Raw genomic sequence first — 22,765 nt, 5'->3', positions numbered from 1 at the left:
AACCTCTCAAACTTCCCCCTAACCCCAGTTGATTCGCCATATATGGGTAATGCATGACTGCGAAACAAAGCGTAGAGAATGTTTGGATGCCTATGTAGTGGCATGACTTTGGGGTCGGCTTGGTCTAACGGTGACAATATCATCGCCGGTTCGAAAGGCTAAACTAGTCCCAAACCCGAACCCAAACTCAGCCATTGTTGATTATCCCAATCGGAACTCGAGTTGAAGTAATGCCAAAAAATGCACCTGATTTGCAGCATATATGTTTCTATACTTGTATAAGATAGTAGCTAAAATGAACCTCCAACGGTCGAACCCCATTCCGTGCTCCACAAATTTTGGCTCAAAAGGAAGGCCAATCTTGCTCTATGATGATCTTGAAGCTCCATATCCAAATTTTGACCCGCAAACTTTTGGCGAATCAGGTACCCGATTTAACCGACCCGACCACCTTCTCTACCCGGCTCGCACGACTGATGAAACGGGCCGGAGTTTCCCTGCATGGCAAGAAGCTGGAAAGACGTGGCCTTTTTTTTCGCCATTTCTCTGCTTCGTTCGCTTGGCAGCGTCAGTCGTTTCATTCTTCATCGTCTCAAAGCAAGACTCTTGCGCCTCTGCGGTTCGCGAGACATCGATCATGGCCCCTGGTGCTTCTCGTGCCTCCGAAGGTCTGTCCGTCCGTCCGTCCGTCCGTCTGTCTCTCTCGCAACAGTAATGGATGAAGATGTGTTTACTGTCATGATCACTCGGCTGGAGCCAAGAATCCTATCATATAGTGTATATCGCGTGTTATTTTGTTGTCCAAAGCTTTTATATATCTATGCTCGCGTGCCCATTTGCAGTGAGGCCAGGAGTTTTGAGTCTTCTAACTGCTGCCTGCACTGGGAATCTTCATCTACTCAAGAGTATATGTCTTGGCATCTTCTTCTTCTTTTTATTTGGGTGCTTTAAATCCTATTTTTTTGGATTTTCGGCCTTTTGGGTCCCCTGCATTATGCACTACATTTGTTGAAAATGTTGCGAAGATGGCAAGAACTGTTGCTGTTTGTAAGGACATGAGAAATCGCGGGGCGCTTCACTTTGCTGCGATGGAGGGGAAATTTGAAGTATGCAAGTACTTGTTGGATGAATTAGAGCTTGATGTTGACCCGATCGACGTAGATGGTATCACACTTAAAGCCATTTATTGCTTTGTCGATTTTGTGAATTTGTGAATAATTCTTAGCTTCTGAATGTGTGGAGTTTATGCATCTTGACTTGAGGCAGCGGATGCAATTTTTATGATGGAGTTCACAAACAAATTGTAGATAATAGTGACTTACTTGCATTTGACTTACTGAACTCGATGGGAAAGTTAAGTTTTATTGGAATGTGGCCGAGCATCTTTTGACCATGACGCTTTCGTTGTTACTGTTTTTTATGGACTCACGATCAGTTTTACCTACAACTAGGATAAAAATAATTTTCTGAAATTGCTGTTCTTGTAGGCCAGACTCCTCTTTTTCATGCGGCACGATCAGGGCATACTGAAACTGCAAAGTATCTAATAGAGCAAGGTGCCCATCCTGCCATGCCTGAGAAAGCAGGTTTGACAGCTCTACATATCTCTGCTGCAATCGGTAAGTCGCTCCCTATAGTTTTAGGGCGATTATTTTGTTCTTTAATAATCATAATTCCTCAATTCTCTAGATTAGGTTAGCAATCTCTTTTTCTCTCTCTCTCTCTCCATCCCTCCCTCCCTCCCTCCCACACACACACATGCACAAACAGTTGCACGCGTTATGGTCAATTGAAGATAGACATGCTTTATCTGTGCCTAATTGTTTGCAGGGCCCACAGAATTGCTGAAGTTTCTACTTTCTAAAGGTGTCCATATTGATTCTCAAAGCAATTTTGGCACCCCTTTAATTCAGGCTGCCGGTCATGCCGAACAAGATGCTGTAAATGTTCTTTTAGAACATCATGTCGATGTTAGCTTGCGAAATTCCTTTTATGCACCTCCATCTAGAAGAGGGAGATCGAGATGATCGGTTGAATGGAGCTGGTCTTGGATGATTGTTTGTAGATAAGGAGCAGATATTTTCTTATTGGAACAAGCATATTACTCATGCTGTCATTTTAATATCTGTGTGACAATGATATTTTGTCTAAATAGGTATTTCTATACACACTAACAGCAAATTAGTGACCAAAAAAAGAACAGCAAATTTATTTCTAGATCAATTTAACATGCACTCCATAGAAAGTACGGTTGGTTTTATGTGATATCTTTCCATTTATGTTGCGTTCTTTGTGGCTTTTCATTGAGTAGTTGTATTCGCGCGATCAAATTTATCGATGTTGTGTCACATTATGGTAGATTCTGCTTTCTTGATGATGAGGAAAAGTTTGACAGACTGTCCAATCAGCTAAGTATACACACATCATGTGTGTGTTTATAGATGGTCCCACATAACTCATCAGCTTAGACTATATGACCTATATTGAGTAACTTTTTACTGACTATCATGTTTACTTCATGCATGAACCATATTTCTGTATTTGCATGAATTGGTAATTGGTACTAATGTGGGTGGTTGGACTTGAAAATTGAGACTTCTACACTTGTAAGGATGTTGCTAGAGTAGTTTTGACAAGTTATTTAAAACTGAAAATAGACATCCATCTAAACATTCTGATTCCAAATGATAAGCATCAGACTTCCATAGACTTTTGGCAACATATGGGAGATACTGGGGGTGGAAAGTTCGAGAATAATTTCTATGACTGTGTTTATAGCTATTTTTTTTAATTCATATTTACTCTTTGGGCTAATTGATAATTGCTATTTTCCGTCTCTTTTCCATTTATATCTGCATCGTACTCTGAAGATTGCATAGCAGTGACAGGACCAAGAGTTTTGGGATGTCTATGAGCATTTTGTGTTTAATTTAATATTTTGTTTTGCAGCCCAATGCTCAAAATGATGATAAATTAGCTCCACTCTCTGCATCAATAGTAGCCGGCTCGGTTGAATGGGTAAAGCTGTTAATTCAGGTTTCTAGAACTTTTTCACATTCAATGTTTAACCTATCTCCTACATACACTAATGTTATTTGGTTACTTCAGTTTTCCTGAGGTCCAAGCGGTCCTTTCATTTCCATCTTATGCATGATATTTTTAGACAACCTCTATAGGTTGATGGGCATTATATTGTTTTAATCAATGTTCAATCAGATTTTCACATGGTAATTGTGCTTCCTTATTTGTTTCCTTTGATATTGCCCGTTTGATTCTGTTAATTCTAACGCTCTTGATTACAGTTTGTTATTAACAAGTTTTCACTAGCAGAATATGATATGCACACCCCTTTTCTTGCCATCACTTTCATTTCTACTGCAAACAGGTTGCTCAATGCAGAGACAGTACTCTGGCTGCTGTGAATATCTTTTTGTGCTTGCTTTCATTGGCATATCCATCATCCTTTCATCTATGTGCCCATAGAAGTTATAAAAAATCGTACCTGGTAATATTTATTGCATTTCGCTGTCCATGCAGGCGGGCACTAAATTAAATATGAGTTGGGCCGAAGGAGGAACACCACTGCTCGTTGCTGCTTATTTTCGGAAACTAGAAATCGTAAATTGTCTATTAGAGGCTTGAGCTGATGCTGATATTGCAGATCAGGTCGAAAGCTTTAGAGTTTTACTTCTCCGGAAGTTTGCATTATATATTTATAAAACTTCACTTACTTGCATATTTTGAAAGCTTGTTTTGATGCAAATATGGCAAAAGGAAAAAAAATCCATGGACTGACCCCATCGTCTCCAGCCTATAGGAACTACTTATGATGTATCATAAACATTTTTTCTGAATTGATGATTGCTTAAATTTTTGCATGGTCTAGTGCTTTATCAGTAGCTATTCATTTACTTAATCTGGAATTCTGATCCCTCATCTCCAGTATTATCGTCGTTGCATTCATTTCGCTTATTCCTGGGAAAATTTTAATATTTTGTCTCTTGTCCTGGGATATTATTTGGATGATGAGTTATTCATCGTGTATCATGCAATTCATCATGTATCATGCTTTCTTGTTGTCATCACAGTATGGGATAAAGCATATAGATGTTGCAGCCCAAAGAGGAAATCGTGCAGCTGTGGAGATTCTCTTTCCGAAGACCTCTACAATTCAAACTATCCCAGAATGGAGCGTGGATGGAATTTTGTAGTATGTGCCGTCTGAAACTGGTGATATGCAGGTACTGGGGCCCTCGTCTCGTTTGGTTTTCTTTAACTTTCTTGCTTCCTCTGATTGAAATCAAAACTTCCAGAATTCACGAATTTTCTAGTACTTTAGCTTCACCAGATCATCCACGTTTTCTTTCCTGATTGAATTGTTGTTTATAAATGCAGGCTTTGATCCTTGGATCTTTAATGTCAGCAATGCCCTATGGGCTGAAAATGGAGGTTTGTGTTTTGTTGCTCACTGTTGGGACGAGAAAGAGTTCTTTTGCGTCTCTGGGGTCTCATAGGTTGAGAGTAATGCTCGTTGTAGAAGAGAATTTTGGACAAGAATACGCCTGACCAACTTTTGAAGGAAAATTAGACTGAAATGACTTTTGTAACAATATGGTAGAAAGCCTCTCCTTATTGTCGATATAAACTATGAGTCAATGTAGAATGACAAAAGACTTGTAGGGAGCTCTTTAATTAGTCCTTTGTGTGAAGGGAGTCCTTCAGTTGGAGCAATATTTGGTAGTAAAGTCACACTTCTTCTGTCATTTCTCTTGTTTTGTGGACTAGCTCAATAGTTCGATTTGCAGGAAGAAGTCGGCAAAGCAGAGGAAAGTAGTAATAAAAAGGACGCCTCATTGACAAAGCAAAAGATCTCAAAGGTAATGGTGTATTGTAGTTTTATATTGTTAATCATGTAGTTATTTTCCTTAAATTACCTGACATATGTCAATTCATTGGATAGGTAACAACTTAGTTTGTTTTTCCCTGATCTGTTTTATTAGGAAGATTAGTAGATCTCTGAAGTTTATTGTTTTTTGCCGTAGATAGTGTTTGTGTTTTCCCTTATTTTATTGGTTAGGATGATTAGTTCATCCGTGAAATGCGTCGCTTTTTTCCTTAAGAGGTAACTTCGTTTTACTTTCTTTTTTTCAGCTTAACAAAATGAAATATATGGTCAATGAAAATAAAAGCTATTTGTTTGCCATTCCATTATCGACCTGAAGCAACTCATCTAGGAAGAACTTATATGAATACCGATTGAAGAGATAAATCAAAAAGTTGCTGATAGAAAATTTGGATGTAGACTGTAGTAGCATGATCGTCATAATTGTATAATGTATAAGATGGGTATTCCTTTTTTTCTTCTTTCTTGTGAAGTACTGTGGGTGGAGTAATCAATCACAAGTCTACAGTCTGTACTTTGACTGTGAATGTAAAATTTGATCCATAATTTGACTGATTCGGGTGGGCTTGGAGATTGCTTACCTTCTGTGAATGTAGAGATATTGGAAGTATGAGTTTCCATCTGTTTTGTTATGTGACATATCACTTCTTCAGGAGAGTCGGAGAAGCCAAACAGAAAGCTGCAGAGGCCAAATTAAGAGGAGATGATTCTTACAGAAGAAAAGACTATTGAGCAGCTTTGGATGGTTATACACGAGTAATGTCTTTTGTCATAAGTTCGACAAATTTGGATTTCACGTGTTTAACTTGGTTCTCAAGTATTGCGAAAGAAGAATCTCTTTTTGTTTTATTGGACTCCAGAGCTTGCTTACAAAGTGACCTTTAAAATCAAACAAAAAGCTTTCAATCTGACTGAATTTTACTGCTCATTTGGTTTGGGAGTTACAGGCAAGAGGCTTTGACCCAAATGATGCAACTTTGCTTTCTAATAGAAGTATTTGCTGGATTCGCTTGGGGGAAGTGGAACATGCTCTAGTTGATGCAATGGCCTGTAAGGCCTTTAAACCAGATTGGCCAAAAGCTTGGTATAGGGAAGGTGCAGCTCTGCGTTTACTACAGGTACACTTCTGCTAATTCTTATCCCTTTAGTCTATCAACAGAAAGTAGTTTGTTTGTACATATTATGACTGTACATGGCGGTGATATGTTTGGCAGAGGTTTGAGGAAGCTGCCAATTCTTTCTATGAGGCTATGAAGCTTGACCCTGAAAATGAGGAGCTTGTAAACGCTTTCAGGTTAGGCCGAATCAATTTCTCCAACCTTGGAGTAAGAAACAATATGTAAAGGTCACTGTTATAGTTTTAGGCTTACCTTCACCCGTGTCCTAGCTGTAAATTTAATTAGAATAACATCGTGATGTCGACAATGGTCCTATGGAATCTATATGCCCGGCGAACTGTTGGAGCTAGATTATGCGCAATAAGGAAAGGCTACAGAATGCGAAAGAGTAGAAAGGAATGTCAATATCAAATGTGCCTGATTAATGATGCAGAATGGGGAAGAGTAATTAAGCGAACCAGCTGCTTTTGGTAAAATGGCGAAAGCATTGAACAGTTGTCAAAGTTGAACGCGATTCTGTGGTGTTACGCTTGGTGATTGAGAAGATTTCGTGCTCATAACGCGAAAGTATCAGTTTCCAGAGGCAGTCATATCTAGTATTTGGTCCACAGGTTTATTAAGCAAATGCTAAATTCTGTTGCTCGCTCTTTCGTCAGAGCACAGAGAATCTTATGTCTCAATTAGATGGCTATGTTAGCGAATGCAAATATTGAAGCACCGCTGCATCTAACAACTTATGCATCCATAATAAATGGTTGAGCACTCGACTTCTAGAGACTAAAATGAATCATGTCATGTATGCAATTTTAAAGTTAGTCCTATTTATGCTTTCTCATCTGTACAGGGAAGCTTTTGAAGCTGCAAGGAAGTTCTGCGGTAAGGATCGGATCAGTTCGACTTTAAACATGATGAAGATGGAAGAGCTCGATGCCTGAGTAAGGAACGTGCTCGTGATTATGGTTGCCTCATAGTTACTTGCTGTTAGAAAGTCAGGAAAGAAGCATTAACTTTCGTCAATCCGTTGCATGAACATGTTTTGGTACGAGCCCGTACAGTTTTCGGTTCTTTCGTTCAGTGTTTCCCTTTTGTCAGAAGATCTGAGCATGGCCCAGTTTGTGAAAGATTTCTGAGGTTTGGCATTGATATTCTCTTTGCATGTTTGATTTGTCGGGAATGGTTTGCCGGCTCTTCGAATCGTGTCGGGGATCGATATGGTCTTCGGCTTTTCTATCGACAAAAAAAAAAAAAACAAGAAAAGTAGTTTGTTTCAATTAGAATTGCAGGTCGACAACGTTTTCTTCTCCTAATGACCTGTTGTCCATCTGGTGTCAATCTATCTAGTCTTCTGCCGAAAGTCTTTGGTGGATCTGATGGTTCTTATACAAAAACTAGATCTTTGAGACTTATTCCAAGACCTAATTTTAGGTAAGTACACGGAAAAAACTTATCACCATTTGTGTTTGGGATAATTACACAAATGGTCTTTAAAATTTATTTTAATGGGCAATGTGGTCTCTGAAATTATAATTTGTTCAATAATCATGAATTATTATATTTCTAGACTGAATCTAACTCATGAATTATCTAGTCTAGGGACTAAATTAAACATGTAACATAAAAAGTTCAATAATCACATTGAACAAATTAAAAGTTCGGGGACCACATTGCTCATTAGGTTAAAGTTTATGAATCACATTGCACATTAAGATAAAGTTTATAGACTATTTGTGTCATTTTCCCTTTGTGTTTTGTACAACTCTTTCGGAAGTTCTAAAACTAGCCAACTTTAGGAAAAGACTTCTGTGTTTTGGATATCTAACATTGTCACGTGCTGCGATGATCTTATCATGTCGATCACATCTATTTGAATTCTTTTTCGATGTTACATTCTAGATACCTTGATCGCTCGTTTAAGGTTTCATCAAACTACTTCGGCGGTCTCTCAGAATTTCAAGAAAAAATTAGCTGGAAAAGTCATGATATTTTAGCAATGTGAACAGATGCTTTTCCCACAGTACTACGTTGGAGAGGTTGCTGCTCTTTCCTGCAATTGCAAGCAAAGAAGTTAATGGCCTTCACGTTCGTGTATTGGATCCAATCCATACATACATACATACATATATATGTATGTGCATATTATATATATAAATTTTGACCAAAAAAATATTATATATAAATTAAGAAAACATATACTATTATAATTTTTTTATTGAAAATCTAAAAAAAGTAACAAAAAAAAAAAAATCAAAAAGAACAACTCCTCCTCCCCATGTTTCCCTCTCTCTTTAGATCTGTCTCAGCTGTACTTCCCTTCTCTCTCTCTCTCTCTCTCCTCTCCCTCTCTTCCGATTACGATGAAGCCGGCGGCGGTTCCCAACTACGGCACCGCCACCGCCGCCGCCTCCGCCTCCGCCTCCGCCGCCGCCGCCCCCTCCGCCGCCGCAAGGCCGGCCGCCGCAAGGCCGGCCGCCGCGCTCTTCTACACGTCGCGGGCCGCCGCCCCCTTCCCCACGCGCCGCCCCTGGCGGGAATTCCTGGACCTCTCCTCCTTCTCCCTCCCCTACAGCCCCACCGACGCCGCCTCCCGCGTGGCCAAGAACCTCGGCCACTTCCGCCTGAACTACGCGATCGTGACGCTCCTCGCCGTCTTCCTCGGCCTCCTGTGGCACCCGGTCGCGCTGATGGTCTTCACCGCCGTCCTCCTCGCTTGGTACGCCCTCTACTTCTCCGTCGACCAACCCCTCGTGGTCCTCGGCCGCAGCTTCGACGACAGGGTCGTGCTCGCGGGGCTGAGCGTGGTGACCGCAATCGCGTTGGTTTTGACCGGCGTGGGGCTGAATGTGTTGATCTCGTTGGCGATTGGGGTGTTTGTGATTGGATTGCATGCTGGGTTCAGGAATTCGGAGGATTTGTATGTGGATGAAGAAGAGAGCGGGCTCTTCTCTGTTGTTGGCAACCAACCCTTGAGACCCACTTCTTATACTCGGACGTGAAGTTTCTTTGTGATTTTAGATGGTGAATTCCGGAATTTGAAGGCTTATTAAAGTTGGTATATTGGGGTGTTGGAACTTGGAGGTAGTTCTTGTTTTTGGTGGTGTGTTCTTGCTCTTGTTTCTAATAGGCTAGGAGGTTTCTTCACACGGGTTTTTGATTTGAGGGGCTTGGGAGGTGTAGGTAATTTTTTGGATCTGATGCTGTTTCGTGGGTGGAGCTTGATGGGTATGCTCATGCTTTGAGAAGAGAAGATAGAGGACAGGCTTCATTGCTGGTAGAATGTAATTGGGAAAACATTTGTTTAGATTCATTGGATTGCTTCAGTTGGGTATGGTTCATCCTGCGAAATGACTTCGTGTTTTGGTTAGCATTGACTTGAATTTTGGGATAAATATGCCCTGCGCGGCACTGGGTTGCGAGAGTAGTCGGATCATTCAGTTTAACCATGACTGCTAGTCGTTTTGATTATGCTGAGATAGTGCATCCCCCTCTCTCTCTCTCTGTTTGGACATTCTTGTTGCCTGCTGCGGTAAATGCGAGCTGAAGATCTTGCAAACTGGGAACAATGCCGACATTTGGCGACCATACTTGGCCGTTCATGGCCTCAGCTAATGTCCATACATAACATCTCTTGGCCACCGATTCAGAAGCAGCTTTTATTGCCAGAAGTTCAGGTCAATATGATGGACGGATTGCAGATTTGGAGAGGGTTAGGCTATGTATTCAGTTACACCTTCCTTAATTCTTGTTCTTTGGGTCAATCATTCTTTTGCTTTTCACCTAAAATACTGTAGATATCAATTCCCATTTCTCGCAATACCTGAACATTTGGAAATTTGCGCCTTTGAATAGATGTTTCAATACTTGTCATGGTTTAATTATGAAAGTCTTGAATGTTAGGAAGACCATGCTTGCATATCCTTCTGTGGAATGTTTAAAGTGCCTTGCTTGCGTGTGCGCCTTCATCCTCTAACCCATCTATGGTTCTTTTCTGCCTTCTATTTGTGAAAAGCGTGCGGTGCGTGACGTCGATTGCTGAACTTGTTCCAGCTACTAATAAGAACTTGAAAATTGTGCAATGTCGAGCTTTAATTGTAAAAAGCACTTAGCTTTGTTCTTTAGTTAGTTCAAAACAAACTCGCCACAAATTAGCAGACTTAGAACTATGACAGGGTACATCCCAAATGAATCTTACAATGACCCTTCTCTCATTGTGCGCTGACGAGTCATGACTTAACCCTCTCCTCACTTCATACCTTGCTGATTTGTTTACCTACAGGTAATATATCGGCCAGAAAGTATAATACCAAATTAATTTCGTATTGAGTTTGGTACTCCTATGCCACACGTTGTGATTCTACATCAGTGTCACGGTATGTGTTTGGAAAGTAAAATTAGGGGGAGTAACATTCGCACGAAAGAGGAAACCCCAGAAGTAGAGAAAACAGTCTTGTACCGCAGCTTAAGACTAAAGGAAGGATGACAAATTCAAGTGACTGATCAGAAAGGGGACCAAAACTCATGGCAACAAAGTAAGAATTTAAGAACACGATAAGTTACTCATAATGGCAGTTGGCAGATCACAAACCAGGCTATTGCATTGATCTTACAGCAAGCATTCTAAATTTCCTGAAGCCGGCAAGCAAATGAGAAATGATTCAATCAACAGAAACCAAAGGAAAACCAACAGGGACAGCTATGTTAATCCTCTTCCAAATTGATGGAGTCCCCGAACTTCCCATACAAAATTTTCTTCAACTCGGCCATCTGCGCAAGCACAGAATCTTTCTCCTCTTCCAGTTTCCCCAAGTTTTTCGTAGTTACTTCTTTCATCTCTTCGATTCGGCTCTCCACTTCATCCTTTGGCACGTGAGCGAAAACCTCCCCTATCTGGAAGCGCACTACCTCCTCATCAGTAAGAATTAACTCATTGCTCGCATCCTCAAGATTGTCGTTTGTTTCCTGAAAACAAGTTGAACATTGAGAGGAGATAAGCAGGTGACATGGGCTAGAGGGATACGGGGTGAGAAGAGTGAGTCGTAACTTCTTCTATCCTTTAGCACAAGGTTAGATCTGAATCAGCTCACAGAAAGATAATAGAGAACTGACAAGACTCTTTCGCAAAATGGGTGTTCTAAAGAAGCTAAGTAAATACTAGAGAGCAAGAAAATTAAATACTTGTGAGGGGTCGCAAACTCAAGCACCCACAAGCTCACCAGAATGTAACAGCACAGAAATATCCATTGGCTGGTCATAGAAGACAGATCGATATGCTTCCATGACTTTAGTATGATTTTACCGGCACAGAAATATCCTGAGTTCTTAATTATGTTAAGAATCTGTTTGTAATGTGAGTTCAAAAACATCAAATCAGAGACTCCCGTTCATCCAGTAATGCCATTGAATGTGTACATACTACCAATATTCTCTGATAAGACATCCATCCATTTATCAGGTTTGCTAGTTAAATTTATATGCCCAAAGTAAATACAAGGTCATTCACGAACAACAAAATCAGTTACCAGTGCATGAAAAGGTCAGATGTCAAAGCTGCTCACTCACTCAACCTTCTACCAAATGTAGATAAAGATGAAGGAGCTCGAAAATTTGAATCCCAAAATTTTGGAGTGTTTCAAATATAAAGATTTGCCAACTCCATTTCCTAGGGGTCTATCGAAAAACCACTTATTGCACATTGCCGTAAACAGGTAAAGGTTGAGCATAACTCACACAGAAATCATCAAAGCGGCTTCTTGCTCAAGCATTTTTGTCATACCAACCAAAAGATTTACGAACAATGCACTCCCACAAACTACATAATCCCACGAGTAACGGGTTTAATCTCGTCCAAAATCCCAAAAAAGGATATTTCACTCTCTTTACTTCAAGAAAGCTGCTTTTCAAATTTGTCTTCAGCAATATAACAATTTTTAATGCCTGATTTTGCTTAAGAGTGGAACAATCTCACTATCCCAAGAAGCTGAAGCCGACAGAAAGCTCATCAAGAAACAAAGAACACAGGCTTAAAAGCCGAGCATCAAATCCAACCCAGTAACAATTACCAGCTACTTTCAAATTTCTACTGAAGATCAACCTCCGATCAACAACTATAGCCAACTTTCAGGAAAACCAACATTCAACGAGCCAGAACCCACAAGAAATTACTCCCCCGCGCACATCCCCCTAGTTCACACACGCCCTTCTCATCTGATGCAGCAACCCATCCGACCCAGCAACGGAAAACACACGGTAAAAACGAAAGACCAACTGAAGACCGGCTTCCATCGACAGAACGAAAGAAAGGCGGCACCTTGGCGATTCTGATCTCGTCCTCCAGCTCGTGGAACCGGTTGTTGAGCTTGGAGAACCTGTTGATGTTCTGCTGATCGTCCCAAGTGACCTCCGTCTCCGATCCCCCGCCCTCCATGAATCAAAGTTTCGATCATCGTCAGAAATGGAAATTAGGGTTTTCCGAAATCGATTGATTTCTGGAGAGACATTCTTACCTGTTGCATGATTGACTGGTGATTGCAGCAGAAAAACAGGGCTTCTTCTCAAGGTGTTTAGTTAGGGCTCCCTGGAGGATTCATTCCCCTTTCATACTTTGAAGTCCCTTTTCTTTTCTTTTCTTTTTGATCTCTTTATCGGAATTGAATCATATATGTGTGAGATTACAAGGTACATAAAATATAATAACACTAATCCATATAATTATTATCGAATTTTTTTTTGGTCGTGAATTGTTATCGAATTTGACTGACCCTAAATAAATAACGATCTTTTGTCGGTTTTGTTATATTTTACATTGATTGGCGAAAAATGAACCCACCATAATCCTCTTAAGTTTGAATTGTTAATTACGTCTTTCTCGTGACGTAATACGATTTTTGGGACTAAAAGGGTTTGGATAGCATTGGATTGTCTGCACATTTCCATGATTTAGCACCTGCTAGTCCCTTTTTTAAATGTTTGATTGATATTTGTGTGAGATTGCAAGGTACATAAAATTTTTGTCGAATATGTGACAGACCATAGATAGATAACAATCTTGTGACAATTTTGTTACATTTCATATTGGGAAAATTGTCCAAAAGTCACAAATTTATTGTACGATAGCCGATTCAGTTCTAAACCTTTCAATTGTGTCAATTTAGTCCTAAACTTTTTGACAACATACCATTTAGTCATAAACTTTTCAATTATGCCAATTTAGTCCTAAAACTTTTGATGATTTTCCAATTTAGTCATAAACTTTTTAGTGATTTGCCAATTTAGTCATTCCGGTCAATTTTGATCGGAAATTGCTGACATGTCGATCTAATCAACGTCAAATGTCTTACACATCACGGTCGGCGCTAACGTGGATAATTTTTGCAATTTTTTTTAATATTTTGAATTTTTTTTTTATTTTTTTCTTCCTTTCCTTTTCTTTCTTTTTTCATTTTCCCTCCGTTGGCCATTGCTGGGCCTCATTGATGGCCGAAAAAGGTCGCTGGCCTTGGGTGAGGGATGGCCAGGCCTAGGCTGGCAAGGGCCGCCCTTGCTGGATCGGGCGAGGGCAACCCTCGCCATATCTGACAAGGGAACCCTAGCCCTCGCCAGCCTAGGGAGGGCGGCCCATGCCCACCCAGGTGAGGGCAACCCTCGCCAGCCCAAGCGCAGGCATCCTTTGCTTGAGGCTGGCCTGCGCTTGGGCTGGCGAAGGTGGCCCTTGCTTGAAGCTAGCATTGACGAGGTTGGGTGATGGCCGGCGGAGAGAAGAAAGGAAAAAAATTCAAAAAATTTAAAAAATTGCAAAAATTGTCCACGTAAGTGTCGATCATATCACATAGGACGGTCGGCGCTGACTAGACCGCAATGTCAGCGATTTCCTGTCAAAATTAGTCGGAAGGACTAATGGTGCGTTTCTTTTGGCTTTGTCAAATCCTTTTACAGTAACAGCCCGAATTTCGATGTAATTCCGGGATCAATAAAATTGATAATATTTCGCATTTCATTTTAGTAAGTCTCGCCCAGAGCTGATCACTTTCGAGATACTAACCAATAGGGTATGTCTAATTAGAAAGCGGTACGTGGACCAAGGACCCGATCGCGAAGTGGACACCGATCACGAGAAATGATGAGAGAATATTATGAACCAATGTGGAACGATCTTAGGAAAGGTGACGCATTGGGTTTGGCCAAGGCCAACGATGTACAATCGGATCGCAGGTGATTTTGCACCACCGAGAGTACACGTGGTCAACCAGTCCTGAACTTAAATCGGACGATCGTGACCTCTGGGACTAGTGATAATTTCTCATTCTCTCAATGATCAGGACCGTCATGACTCGGATAACCCTAGGTCGATACGCGTAACCTCTAGACAGCCGCCCGTTAGTGAGAGACCATGAAATTGAAAATCGAGCGAGTTTTGATCACGAAATTGGACCCGGATTTCGATGTCGAATTTCGATGGCTTAAGAGACTATTCTTGGAAATCTGACGTCATATTATGCTGGCCACGCATATTTTGAGTTAATACAGTTGAAAATTGGAATTTCGGTCCGGGGGTGAAAAATTACGATTTTGCCCCTCGGGACGCCAGCGTTGCTTTTCGAGGCCAAATGAGGTTATTTTTCGAGGCCGACGCCATTTTTGGGTGGCCACGCATACCAGGAGTCGTTATGGCAAAAAATTGGAATTTCGACAAAAATTGGAAAAATAATATTATTTTATTCCCGGAACTTTGCAGTCAATTTATAAGGGCTTAAGAGGCTATTTTCGCTATTCTGACGCCATATTATGTTGGCCACGGACATCTGGGGTTGATACGTGCGAAAATTGGAATTTCGCCCCGGGACCGGAAAAATGACAGTTTTGCCCCTGGGCTATTTTTGGTCCGAATTTTTGGGAAATTATTTGGGATAATTAAAAATGGATTATCAGCTGCATTATTGGGGCTAAAGACATTTTTTCCCCTCAATTATTTGGATAGGATCAACCGAGACCGTTAGATTAGGGGTATTTTGGTCAAAACCGCCGGATCGGCGACACGTGTCGCCCCTAGGCCACTTTATTGACCAGCTGACCTCATCTCTCTCTCCTCCCTCATTTTCCTTCGGCCAGCAGCCCCACCAGCAGCCCCCTCTCCCGAAATCTCTCTCCCTCTCTTGTTCTCTCTCGGCCAAGCCTTGCCGGAACTCACCGCCGGCCGCCGGAGCGCCGCCGCCGGCCACCGTGCCTCGCCGCCGACCACCTCAGCCCCCAGCCTTAGCCTCACCCTTGTCCGGCCCCTTTCTCTCTCTATTTCTCTCTCTTTCTTCCTCTTTTTCTCTCTTTCCCGTCCGGCAAATAGAGCCGCCGGAGCTCGGATCGCCGTTCCGTCGCCACCCAGTCGTCCAGCCACGCTGTACGACGCCGACCATACCTGTCCGTACAGTGTCCGTATGACCGGCACTGTAGCCACCGTACGGTATTGTTCACGCCGTACGTACGGTCACTGTCCATGCGTCCGTACGCCGTCGCCGGGAATTCCGCCGCCGGTTTTAATATTCACCAGTGATCGGCAGGCGTTCCCCGTCGTCGTGACCTTGGATTAAGTGAGTAAAATTCCTAAACCCGGATTAGGACTGATAGTGTATTTTTCTGGACTGGTTTAGGAATACTAGTATATGCTGAGAGGAATTAGTGTACCGATTGGTAGGAATTATTATCGGGAAAAATGTAGTGGATCAATGAGAATTTATTGGGAAGAGTAATTGGATTGATTGGCCAATTTAGGAGCCCATTGGTGGAATTGCCGGGTATGTCCGGGTTGACTGATTGTATGTAATTCGTGCTTAATTGTGATTTATTGAGTACTGCTATGTCGCATGTGGTGTGGCTGACTTTTGTGGAGTGCAACTGGCCACTGTTTGGCTTGCAATTAATTATTGAATTGTGAATCGCATATTGGGCCACACGGTACTAATTGGGCCAATTGAGCACGTGTTGTGATATTGAGTGTTTGAATTTCATTGGTGCTCATGGTGCATTGCATTGCATAACATGGACACGCATTATGTATGCCTAGTGTGAGGCATGTGGGGAAATTGTGCGAGAATGCGTGCCTGCCATGAGTGTGTGATCACCTAGAATACCCTGAAGCGTCATACGCTGGGTTCGGATAATAATGAGTTGTGCGATCACCTAAAGACCTTCGGGTCGTGACCTTCGGATCGATACCGTCCTCATGCACTTTGAAGTAGGACGATGCCCGGTACGTCCGGAAGACGACCATCCTCATGCGCTTTGAAGCAGGCTCTGGTTCGTAAGGAGATCAGTGTTGCGTCTCATGCACTTTGAAGCAGGCTAGAGACACTGGGCCAGATCGGTTGCTGCGCCTCATGCACTTTGAAGCAGGCTAGACGCACCGGGCCGTGAATGTTGTTGACTCGAGTCGTAATAAATAATAAATTGGGCAATTGCCAGTGTGGGCCAGTGGGCCGGGAAATGCACGTGACATGTTGACGATATTTGCATGCATGAACATGCATGGACTGGCATGCGAGTGTGTGAGACTCGGTACATGAGCATGTGATTGGCGTACGTGTGATAATGTGTGCCACGTACATGCCGTGATTATTATATATTGAACTGCTTAACCTGTAGGGTCAGAGAATTATTTAATTGTTGTTGCATTATGGTTTCAAATATTTATTTCCGGTCAGGAGATTACATGTTAGCCTAGCCTAGGTTTAGGGGTTATACTCGCTGAGATTCATCTCACGGTTATTATAACCCAACTTTTCATACCCCCAGCAGTAAGGATGCCGAATCCACCGCTTTTTGGAATCCCTGTACAGATACATCAGTATACAAGTACGTACCCCGCAGGAAATGGGGAATCATATGTAAGATACCGATCTATGGTGTTTGTAAACGTGGGCGAATATTTTCATCAGACTCAGGAGTATGTGGCTTGGTGCTTGAGGGATGCTGACGGGAACTTAGGGCAACCCCTTAGGACTTTTGATGTGCCAGTCGGTCAGGATGGATTGATGGAACCCATAATTGCGGGTGGCGAAGTGATCAATCATCAGGATGTCTACGATGTAGATGGCGTTGATGAGCCTATGGATGGGGAGCCACAGGAGCCACAGGTGATAGCTGAAGACCTAGACCAAGCTGCCAAGGAAGAAGACGAACTGGAGGACATGGATCTAGATTCTGATGAAGACCATGGGGAAGTAGCAGAGGTAGGATCGGATGTAGAGATAGGACCCGATGATGAGTTAGGGCTTTATCTTGACCCAGAGCTTGAACCGGATACTGAAGACGAAGAGGTAGCAGCAACGGATATGGATTCCGAAGAGTCCGAGCCTCAAGAGAGATCAGCAGGGGAGTCCTCAGAATCGTCGGATCTGGATTGGGAGCCCTAGCTTAGGTCTCAACTCTTTTAGGGAAGCTAGTACCTTTTTGACTGTGATCTTCCCTGTAGTTGACCCCACCTTTCCTCAGCCATAGTACCTTTTTGATCTGGTGGCTGCTAGAAGTTGTTGTCTTCGTTTAAATCTTTTGATCTGTATAAAGTACGTTGTAAAAAGGGGTTTTAAGTGAGTCATGAAATGTTCATTTCTGTTGGTGCGATGTTTTATCTGTGGTCTCATGTGTTTATCTGTTCGGGTGTATATATATTTATATACGTGGTTTTCGCTTGTGTCTGATCTCTGATGGGGTTTGGATCGGCGACGCATCCTAGGATGTCGCACCATAATTGACCAAGGTAGGGATGTTAGCGCTTCGTAGGGTACGGGGCGTGACATTCTCGTTTGATTTGGTATCAGAGCAAGGTCAGCTCGGTCCAATCTGGTTGAAGCCTGGAGTGATAAGGAGCGATGAGACCATGGGTAGCCAGTAGGGTGACCTTGTGTGCTACATGCATCTCCTGACGGCTGTGTTTGATTGAGTGCTCATCGGTATGACCCGTAAAGTGCGGGTGCGGCAGGACTGAGGTGAGTACGCGAACTCCTTGGATGATGTGTTGATTGGCTCTTGTTAGGCCGCATGCTTGGTTGTTTGATTGTTGTTTTGGTACCGCCTAGGACTTAGACCGGGATAGATTGGTTTAAGTCTTTAATTCCTTAATGGAATTATAGCGGTAGTTGTATAGCCGGGTAGCAAGATGAGTAGAAGAAAGGGTAAGGAACCTCAGGGTCAGCCTAGTTCAGGAGGCCAAGAGGACCGAGACCGCCGACTAGAGGATATCATTCAAACTCCAAGCAGGAGAAGGGGAAAGGAGCCCCAAGCCCAGGCTAGCGAGGGAGCCCGTGAGGCTAGAGATCCGAGGTTTGATGATGTGATGAATACCCTAAGGGAGATACGGCGTGTTATGCGATTGCAGGATCAGGAAAGGGCCGCAGCTTATGTAACAGCCCGAATTTCGATGTAATTCCGGGATCAATAAAATTGTCAATATTTCGCATTTCATTTTAGTAAGTCTCACCCAGAGCTGATCACTCTCGGGATACTAACCAATAGGGTATGGCTAATTAGAAAGCGGTACGTGGACCAAGGATTCGATCGCGAAGCGGACACCGATCAAGAGAAATAATGAGAGAATATTATGAACCAATGTGGATCGATCTTAGGAAAGGTAACGGATTTGGTTTGGCCAAGGCCAACGATGTACAATCGGATTCGCAGGTGATTCTGCATGACCGAGAGTGCACGTGGCCAATCAGTCCTGAACTTAAACCGGACGATCGTGACCTCTAGGACTAGTGATAATTTCTCATTCTCTCAATGATCAGGACCGTCATGACTCGGATAACCTTAGGTCGATACGCGTAACCTCTAGATAGCCGCCCGTTAGTGAGAGACCATGAAATTGAAAATTGAGCGAGTTTTGATCACGAAATTGGGCTCGGATTTCGATGTCGATGTCGATTTTCGATGGCTTAAGAGATTATTTTGGGAATCTGACGTCATATTATGCTGGCCACACATATTTTGAGTTAGTACAGTTGAAAATTGGAATTTCGGTCTGGGGGTGAAAAATTACGATTTTGCCCCTCGGGACGCCAGCGTTGATTCTGAGGCCGTCTGAGGTTATTTTTCGTGGCCGACGCCATTTTTGGGTGGCCATGCATACCAGGAGTCGTTATGGCCAAAAATTGGAATTTCGACAAAAATTGGGAAAATAATATTATTTTATTCCCGAAACTTCGCAGTCGATTTTCGAGGGCTTAGAAAGTGAATTTCGCGAATCCGACACCATATTATGTTGGCTACGCACATATGGAACGCGTATGTGTGAAATTGGAATTTCGCCCCGGGACCGGAAAAATGACAATTTTGCCCCTGGGCTATTTTCGGGTCCGAATTTTTGGGATATTTTTGGGATAATTACCAGAGGTCATTAGCTGCATTATTGGCACCAAAGACCTAATTGCCCCTCAATTATTTAAGCCTATCTCTTTAGAACCGTTAGATTAGGGGCGTTTTGGTCATTTTTCGCGGATCGGCGACACGTGGCACTTGTGGGCTGATATATTTGACCAACTTGGACTGCTTTCTCTCTCTCCTCACCCTCCCTCACGGCCAGACCACCCCCACCAGCAGATCATCCTCTCTTTCTCTCATTTTCTCTCTCTCGGTTTGCCTCGCCGGAGCTTGCCGCCGTGCCCCGCCGTCGACCACCACAGCCCCCAGCCTCGGCCTTGTCCCTGTCCGACCCATTTCTCTCTCTCTTTCCCTCTCTTTTTCTCTCTTTTTCTCTCTCAGGTTAGCACCGCCGGCGCGTCGGAGCCTCGCCGGAGCTCTGATCGCTGTTCCGTCGCCACCCAGCTGTCCAGCCACGCTGTATGACGCCGACCGTACCCGTCCGTACAGTGTCTTGTACGGACGGTACTGTAGCGACGTACGGTTGCCGTCCGTACGGCCGTCGCGCCGGCCACCGTTCCCAGCATGTCAGTACAGCGTCCGTACAGTGGTTACTGTTCACCGCGTCCGTACGGTCACTGTTCACGTCGTCCGTACGCCGTCGCCGGGAATTCCGCCACCTGTTTCACTGTTCACCAGTGATCGGCCGCCGTTCCCCGTCGTCGTGACTTTGGATTAGGTGAGTAAAATTCCTAAACCCGGATTAGGACTGATAGTGCATTTTTCTGGACTGGTTTAGGTATTATCAGTGTATAATTCGGACTGGATTGAGGACTGATTGGTGGAAATAAAATCCGAGGAATTTAGTGGGATTATTATAGATAATTATTGGGCTCGGATTGAGGAAATAACGGCTGTCCATATTTTTGAGGAATGTACCGGATTATATTGAACATCAAGAGTTATTAGCTGAATGGCCGGGATTACCCAGAATGATTGGCTGTTGATTGATTGGTGATCAATTGTGTTTAATTGTGAAATGCCATGTTGCGTGCTTGTGTGGCTGAATCGTGCGAAGTGTGATTGGCCAATTGATGGCTTGAATTGTGTATTTGGAATTGGGCCGCACGATATTAATAGGCCAAGTAAGCACGTGGATTGTGAATTAGGCACTGTGGAATGACTTTGATTGAACTGTGTGCCTGTGCCTATGTTATGTGGATGCTCATGTTGCATTTCATGGCACGCATTATGAATGCCGAGAATGAGGCTTGTGATGAAATTGTGTGAGACTGCGTGCCTGTCATGAGCATGTGATCACCTAAAATACCCTGAAGCGTTTTACGCGGGGTTTAGATAATAATGGGTTGTGTGATCACCTAAGGGCCTTCGGGTCGTGACCTTCGGGTCGATACCGTCCTCATGCACTTTGAAGCAGGACGATGCCCGGTACGTCCGGAAGACGACCATCCTCATGCACTTTGAAGCAGGCTCTAGTTCGTAAGGAGATCAGTGTTGCGCCTCATGCACTTTGAAGCGAGGCTAGAGACACCTGGGCCAGATCGGTTGCTCGCACCTCATGCACTTTGAAGCAGGCTAGACGCACTGGGCCGTGAATGTTGTTGACTCGAGTCGTAATAAATAATAAATTGGGCGATTGCCAGTGTGGGCCAGTGGGCCGGGAAATATACGTGACATGTCGACGACATTTGCATGCATGAACATGCATGGATTGGCATGCGAGTGTGTGAGACTCGGTGCATGAGCATGTGATTGGCGTACGTGTGATAATGTGTGCCACGTACGTGTCGTGATTATTATATATTGAACTGCCAACCTGTAGGGTCAGAGAATTATTTGATTGTCGTTGTATTGTGATTTAAATATTTATTTCCGGTCAGGAGATTGCATGCTAGCCTAGCCTAGGTTTAGGGGTTGAACTCACTGAGATTCGTCTCACGGTTGTGTAAACCGAAACTTTTCAGACCCCCAGCCGTAAAGATGCCTTCGAGGAGTTGCCAGATGATTCTACCGAGTCGTTCGACCCTGACTGGGAGCGCTAGAGCAGGCCGGTACCATGGGAAGCGAAGACTGTCTCTTTTTGAATAGCATTCATATCCTAGTTAGCCTAACCACCTGTGCCACCTACCCTTTTGATATAGTGGCAGTTAAATACTGATGTTGAGGTTTTTGGAGTTGTACAAATGGATAGTGTAAAAAGGCTTTCACTATAACAGTACAAGTGTATATTCTTGTTTGATGGCTGTTCTACCTTGGTCTCACGTGTGTTGTTTTGTACAGGTGTATATACATATATATATATATATATTTATATACGTTGTTTTCGCATGTGACTTATCTCTGATTGGGCGTTGGGTCGGTGACGCATCCTGGGAGCGTTGCATCACAAACGACCGGAGATGGGATGCTCGCGCTTCGTGGGGTACGGGGCGTGACAGCTTATGCTCAGGCAACTGAGGCCGCTCCGATTGCTGGCAATGAAGGTAATCAAGCCCAGCAAGGACAGGCCCAGCCAGCGACAGCCCGACAGATGCCCCAATTGGTGGAGCAATTTCTGAAAATGAAGCCGCCAAAGTTTAATGGTAAAGGTGACCCCGAAGCTGCCCCAGATTGGGTAGAGGAATTAGAAAAGACATTTGAGGTATTGGGGTGCACCGACACAGAGAAATTGACGCTAGCGGCGTATCAGTTGCAGAGCAGTACGAATGATTGGTGGAAAGCCACCAGGGGTAGGGTATTCCCGGAAGGTACAGAATTAAATTGGGCAGTGATTGTTGAAAGTTTTTATGGAAAGTACTTTTCGGAAGTCGCCCAAGAGAAGAAGTTGATGGAGTTCATGCGACTGCGCCAAGGTCAGATGACCGTTGATCAGTATGAAAGAGAATTTGCAAGATTGGCCAAGTTCGCACCGACTATGGTTGAGAACCCACGGGACAAAGCTCGGAGATTCCGGGATGGTTTGAAGCCAGATCTCCGGAGCCAGATTGTATCGCACAATATCAAGGATTTCGGGGAAATGTATGAGTGGGCACAGATTATAGAGCGGGATCAGCAAGAAAGAGCAGCCGCTTCTGGATCGCGGTTTGCTCAGATCAGAGACAACCGCCGTATGGGGAAGAGACCTATGACAGGAAACAGGCGGTTTGTTCCACCCGCTAGACGGACAATTGGAAAGCCGAATCCCCAGCCGAGTAGATTTGGGGCATGTTTTAAGTGTGGGAGCATGGAGCATCAGATTCGCGACTGCCCATAGATGCAACCCTCAGGACCGCCCAGACTACCGCCGCCACGAATTGGAAACCAAGCCAGACTTCCCCTACCGGCTAATCAAGGACGACCACCAGCTCAAGGAAGGGTTTATGCCATGGCGCGCAGAGAAGCTGAG

At 43.5% G+C, this 22,765-nt stretch overlaps 4 protein-coding genes and 1 long non-coding RNA gene across 5 annotated transcripts; 4 read left to right on the top strand and 1 right to left on the bottom strand.

Moving 5' to 3' along the window:
* Nucleotides 1-1,456: 1,456 nt before the first annotated feature.
* Nucleotides 1,457-5,637, top strand: LOC115690821 (uncharacterized). The gene is made up of 5 exons (XR_008816832.1): nucleotides 1,457-1,619; nucleotides 2,950-4,241; nucleotides 4,396-4,449; nucleotides 4,806-4,890; nucleotides 5,571-5,637. It is a non-coding gene; the product is annotated as an uncharacterized LOC115690821 (long non-coding RNA).
* Nucleotides 5,638-5,852: 215 nt separating this feature from the next.
* On the top strand, nucleotides 5,853-7,182 carry LOC130134578 (uncharacterized). The gene is made up of 3 exons (XM_056312546.1): nucleotides 5,853-6,021; nucleotides 6,118-6,197; nucleotides 6,866-7,182. The coding sequence occupies exons 1-3, from the start codon at nucleotides 5,947-5,949 to the stop codon at nucleotides 6,954-6,956; spliced, it is 246 nt and encodes an 81-aa protein (XP_056168521.1). The 5' UTR covers nucleotides 5,853-5,946; the 3' UTR covers nucleotides 6,957-7,182.
* Nucleotides 7,183-8,304: 1,122 nt separating this feature from the next.
* LOC115666674 (PRA1 family protein F2-like) lies at nucleotides 8,305-9,893 on the top strand. The gene has a single exon (XM_030588358.2). It carries the CDS (start codon nucleotides 8,376-8,378, stop codon nucleotides 9,012-9,014), a length of 639 nt encoding a protein of 212 aa, XP_030444218.2. The 5' UTR covers nucleotides 8,305-8,375; the 3' UTR covers nucleotides 9,015-9,893.
* Nucleotides 9,894-10,534: 641 nt separating this feature from the next.
* Nucleotides 10,535-12,684, bottom strand: LOC115666675 (probable prefoldin subunit 4). The gene is made up of 3 exons (XM_030588360.2): nucleotides 12,522-12,684; nucleotides 12,326-12,436; nucleotides 10,535-10,977 (listed from the first exon to the last, which is right to left on the bottom strand). The coding sequence occupies exons 1-3, from the start codon at nucleotides 12,528-12,530 to the stop codon at nucleotides 10,717-10,719; spliced, it is 381 nt and encodes a 126-aa protein (XP_030444220.1). The 5' UTR covers nucleotides 12,531-12,684; the 3' UTR covers nucleotides 10,535-10,716.
* Nucleotides 12,685-21,910: 9,226 nt separating this feature from the next.
* LOC115664894 (uncharacterized) lies at nucleotides 21,911-22,633 on the top strand. Its single transcript, XM_056312713.1, has 2 exons — nucleotides 21,911-22,232; nucleotides 22,350-22,633. Exons 1-2 carry the CDS (start codon nucleotides 21,911-21,913, stop codon nucleotides 22,631-22,633), a joined length of 606 nt encoding a protein of 201 aa, XP_056168688.1.
* The last annotated feature ends 132 nt before the right edge of the window (nucleotides 22,634-22,765 follow it).

This window comes from Syzygium oleosum, unplaced genomic scaffold, assembly GCF_021117445.2.
Source record: "Syzygium oleosum isolate NSW1041296 unplaced genomic scaffold, Sole_v2.1 Sole_v2.06, whole genome shotgun sequence".
NCBI lineage: Eukaryota > Viridiplantae > Streptophyta > Magnoliopsida > Myrtales > Myrtaceae > Syzygium > Syzygium oleosum.
Note: the sequence above shows the minus strand (reverse complement) of the source record. Positions and strands in the feature narration are given on the sequence as shown.